At 58.5% G+C, this 4,094-nt stretch overlaps 3 protein-coding genes across 3 annotated transcripts in view; 2 read left to right on the top strand and 1 right to left on the bottom strand.

Annotated features, from left to right (window-relative positions):
- LOC109527620 (interferon regulatory factor 2-binding protein 2-A-like) overlaps nt 1-295 on the top strand; it is a 22,714-nt gene extending 22,419 nt beyond the window's left edge. The window contains exon 3 of the mRNA XM_019889629.1: nt 142-295. Coding sequence (XP_019745188.1) covers nt 142-295 — 154 coding nt within the window. The remainder of the gene's footprint in view (nt 1-141) is intronic.
- A 1,011-nt stretch (nt 296-1,306) lies between these two features.
- LOC109527601 (mitochondrial import receptor subunit TOM20 homolog) lies at nt 1,307-2,575 on the top strand. Its single transcript, XM_019889612.1, has 5 exons — nt 1,307-1,511; nt 1,951-1,997; nt 2,077-2,158; nt 2,240-2,382; nt 2,502-2,575. The coding sequence occupies exons 1-5, from the start codon at nt 1,388-1,390 to the stop codon at nt 2,544-2,546; spliced, it is 441 nt and encodes a 146-aa protein (XP_019745171.1). The 5' UTR covers nt 1,307-1,387; the 3' UTR covers nt 2,547-2,575.
- Nucleotides 2,576-2,818: 243 nt separating this feature from the next.
- Nucleotides 2,819-4,094, bottom strand: part of aplf (aprataxin and PNKP like factor) — an 18,935-nt gene continuing 17,659 nt past the window's right edge. The window contains exons 6-9 of the mRNA XM_019889630.1: nt 3,815-3,912; nt 3,435-3,554; nt 3,284-3,330; nt 2,819-3,196 (exon numbers count right to left, since the gene is read on the bottom strand). Of these exons, the coding sequence (XP_019745189.1) occupies nt 3,103-3,196; nt 3,284-3,330; nt 3,435-3,554; nt 3,815-3,912 (359 nt within the window). The 3' untranslated portion in view covers nt 2,819-3,102. The remainder of the gene's footprint in view (nt 3,197-3,283; nt 3,331-3,434; nt 3,555-3,814; nt 3,913-4,094) is intronic.

The raw sequence follows: 4,094 nt of genomic DNA on the forward strand, positions 1-4,094 counted from the left end.
CACCCCGCCGGGGGACGCGGCGGCGACGGCCGGCGGCCCGCTCTGCTGCACGCTGTGCCGCGACCGGCTGGAGGACATGCACTTTGTCCAGTGCCCGTCGGTGGCGTCGCACAAGTTTTGCTTCCCGTGCTCTCGCGCCAGCATCAAGACGCAGGGCGCCGGCGGGGAGGTGTACTGCCCCAGCGGGGGGCGCTGCCCCCTGGCCGGCTCCGACCAGCCCTGGGCCTTCATGCAGGGCGAGATCGCCACCATCCTGGCCGGAGACGTCAAAGTGAAGAAGGAGCGAGACTCTTAGGAAGTTACCGTGACGACCGCGGAGCTCGCTGGACTTGCACTCGTGACGCCGTCTGTGTCTTCCTTTTGTTTTCTGCTTTTTGTTTTTTTCACATTCTGTTTGTACCCTTTTCTGGCTTGGCCAATAAAAACAAATCGACCATTCAGATTCTGTGTGTGCGTGCGCGTGACGCAACCCCCTCCCCGACGTCCACAGTGTTTTGCAGGTGGCATGTTATGTCAACACACGGGTTATCTGGCCGTGCTGTGGGGCCATGAGAGATAAGGGCCACTAAAATGAGCGCGCGGGCACTTCCCGTTTGCGGTGTGTATCGCAGGGGTGTCGATCTCATTTTTGTCGTACTGGAAGTACGCCACTATGAATGAATTTTGTCAAAGCGTTTCCATATTTCAGCACGTCCACATACTACATACACGGCGATGAACAAATCGATGGACAACCAGGTTTGACATCAGAAGTCAAGAACCGCCGGCCCGAAATTTGAGCCGGAAAAGCAGCGCCCTCTGTCGACCAAGCGTGAGCGTTACACTGCAGTGGACCGACCCGTCGAGGATGACGCCGTTTGCTGCCGCTCGGATTCATTCGCTCGGACAGTAATAGGGATTATTACAGCAGTATTTATCAATAGTAGCAGTAATTCAAATACATTTGTGGTGTATAATTTATTGTTTATTGTTCTTTGTATGCTTTTTGGATGCGCGGACTTCCCGTACCTTACCTAGCCATCGACTGCGCATGCGTGAGAAGGTTTTCAAAAAAACGCTGAGGCGCTTTCCCCGCCTTGCTGTCGTTTGAAACTCACACGGTCAATCATATACAATCGAAAACGCCACCAAATCAAACAATTTCCGGCGCAACAAACGAACGGATGGACGGTTCCCAAATAAATGAACACCGATGACAAAACGCCCAAACGCCTTTTTCAAGCGTTGTGTATTTTCCGACAGGCGATCAGTGGACCACTAAAAGTCTGTGACGGATCGGGGTCTTTCCGGGGTCCTTTCTTTCTTCCTTCCTGTCTGTCCCGCCGTCGGTATCCCAAACGGGCCAGAAAAGGAGAAAAGATCGAGCAGCTCTTCGGATTTTGGAGCGATGATGGTCGGGAAGACGGGCGCCATCGCGGCGGGGGTGTGCGGGGCACTCTTCGTCGGTTATTGCCTCTATTTCGATCGGAAGAGACGCAGCGACCCCAACTTCAAGAACAGGCTGCGCGAACGTGAGTGTTGTCCTTCCCTCTTCTTCATCAGCCGTTCGGTCCCGTCCGCTCCATTTTGGGACCGCTTTTATTATTCGACCGGCAGAGAACTGAGCCGAGGCGAGCCGAGCCGGCCTTTCTCAACGTTTTTCCTCTTTCTGTGACGTCATCGTGGGGGGCCACAAAAGGAGATGCTCGAGTCTGTTCCCGGAACAGTAATTGGATGACGTTTTCCGTCGTTTTTTAAGAGTATTGATTGCCTTACGTCTTGGAAGAAGTCCAGCCGGGAGTATTTGGGGTCAACGTTGTACGTCACCGTTCGCGCTTGAAGGCGCGCCCGCGTTTGAATGTCGCTGACGATGGTGCGCCTTGAAGGTATTTTTTTTGCAGGTGTCCAAAGCACAGAGGATGCTAACTAACCAGCGCACGCTCGTTGCTCCTCCGTGTCTTCCTTTCACAGGGCGGAGGAAGCAGAAGGTGGCCAAAGAGCGAGCCGGCACGGCCAAGGTGACTCGTCGTTTTTTCTTCTCGGCTCAAAGGCGAGCGAGGCTTGCCTAAAAACTTTTTTTGTTTGATCGGCGAGCAGCTCCCGGACCTGAAAGACTCCGAGGCCGTCCAGAAGTTTTTCCTGGAGGAGATCCAGCTGGGGGAGGAGCTTCTGGCCCAAGGTAACAGCTGAGGAGCCCCCCGCCAGAGTTTGCCAGTCGGGTCCGCGCCGCCCCCTCGTCCCTTTTTTTTTTTTTTTGCAGGCGACTACGAGAAGGGCGTGGACCACCTGACCAACGCCATCGCCGTCTGCGGACAGCCGCAGCAGCTCCTGCAGGTCCTCCAGCAGACGCTGCCGCCGCCCGTCTTCCAGATGCTCCTCACCAAGCTGCCCACCATCAGTCAGGTGGGGGGCCCTCGGCGCCCGCCGCTGAACGCGACGAATGCCGACTCGGTTTTGATGATGCCGCACTTCGGATGACTCTTGACCCGATCTTTTCTTTCTGTCTGTGTGCGTGCCGTTAGCGTATCGTGAGCGCGCAGAGTCTGAGCGAGGATGACATCGAGTGAAGGCGGCTGGCCGTCCTCGTCTTCGTTCCGTGGCGTGTCGGCGAGACGCTCCGTGCGGAAGACGGCGCCACCGTTTCTTGTTTTTTTTGCCCCCCCCCCCCCTCTCCTTCTTTTCTTCTTGTTTGTCGTCATCCCGCCGAGCTGTCTTTTTTTTTTTTTTTTTTTTTTTGTAACGCCGCCTTCCGGAAACGGTGCCCGTCGCGTCTGAAAACGTCCACAGGGGGGCGCTCGCTTTCGTCAACGGTCTCGATTCAGCACGTCGATGGCGTTTGTTTGTCTTTCAGAGCAAAAAGCTTTTATTCGCACCACTCGACTCTTGTCAAAGTCAAAAGCAGCCATTGACTCATCTGCGGTGAAATCGCGCCTCGAAAACGTTTCGGAGCGGCGATTGAGGCTTTCGGGGGGAGGGGGGGGGACCTTGGGTTTCGACGCGCAGCATCACGTCCGGTCTCGGTGGCCGACGTTTGTTTCCGGTGACTTGCGAGAGGTCGCCGTCGACTTCCGCGTTCGGGTTTAGTCGGAGTCGGGCGGCGGGGCGTAATCCGAGTCGCCGTCCTCATTGTCGTCGTCGTCGTCGATGAAGCTGTCGCCGGAGTCCCGATCCGTGTCGGGCGCCGCCCCCGCCTTGGGGACGGCCCGCCTGCTGCCGACTGACGGCAAGTACGACTTGATTTCCAAATGTCTGGATGAAAGCTTTTTTTTTGTTGTCGTTTTTTTGTTTGGGGGCGTGCGCGTACCTGCTCGCTCTGGGTGTCGGTATCGTTGACGGTGAAGGGGATTCTTCCTGCGGAAAACAACGAGCAGAGGAAGCACAAGGACGGCCTTTTATCAACGGACAACCCGCCACCCCCGACTTTTTTCTCCGCGCCGCCGCGTCAACTCGGCCACCTGTAGCACTCGGCGCCGTAGGGACACTCGGCTCGCTCTTCCTCCGCCGCCTCCTCCTCCTCTTCCTCGTAGTCCGAGTCTCCGGGATGGCTGCTCTCCCGCAAGTGGAGAGGGTTCTTCCTGCGAGGGGCGGCAAGACGGAAAGCGGGCTTGAACGGCGACTCGAAACGAGGACGGCGCCACCTGCTTGCGAGGGAGGCGTCGCCGATCGAGCGAACCTGTAGCAGCGGTTTCCATAAGGGCAGGCCGTTCGCCGTCTGGGGGCGGGGCCGTCGCGGCGCAAACCGCCGGCCGGCAAGACGGAAAGCGGGCTCGAACGGCGACTCGAAACGAGGACAGCGCCACCCGCTCGCGAGGGAGGCGTCGCCGATCGAGCCAACCTGTAGCAGCGGTTTCCGTAAGGGCAGGCCGTTCGCCGTCTGGGGGGGGCGGAGCCGTCGCGGCACGAGGTCCTCGCCGCCGCGGCTTTTCTCGTCGGCTGCGATGGCACAAACGTGATTGTGGCTCGTCGCCTAGTGCGACGCCCAGATCGCCCCCCCCCCTGCCGGGCGGCGCTCCGTTACCTCGGCGACCGGGGGAGGCGGGCGTCCGGACGGCCGCCGTCATCATCATCCACGAAGGTAAACGTCGTCGTTTCTCGCGGGCGGGGGGGGGCGCCCG

Source organism: Hippocampus comes, unplaced genomic scaffold, assembly GCF_001891065.2.
Source record: "Hippocampus comes isolate QL1 unplaced genomic scaffold, H_comes_QL1_v1.1 scaffold301, whole genome shotgun sequence".
In the NCBI taxonomy this organism is placed as follows: domain Eukaryota; kingdom Metazoa; phylum Chordata; class Actinopteri; order Syngnathiformes; family Syngnathidae; genus Hippocampus; species Hippocampus comes.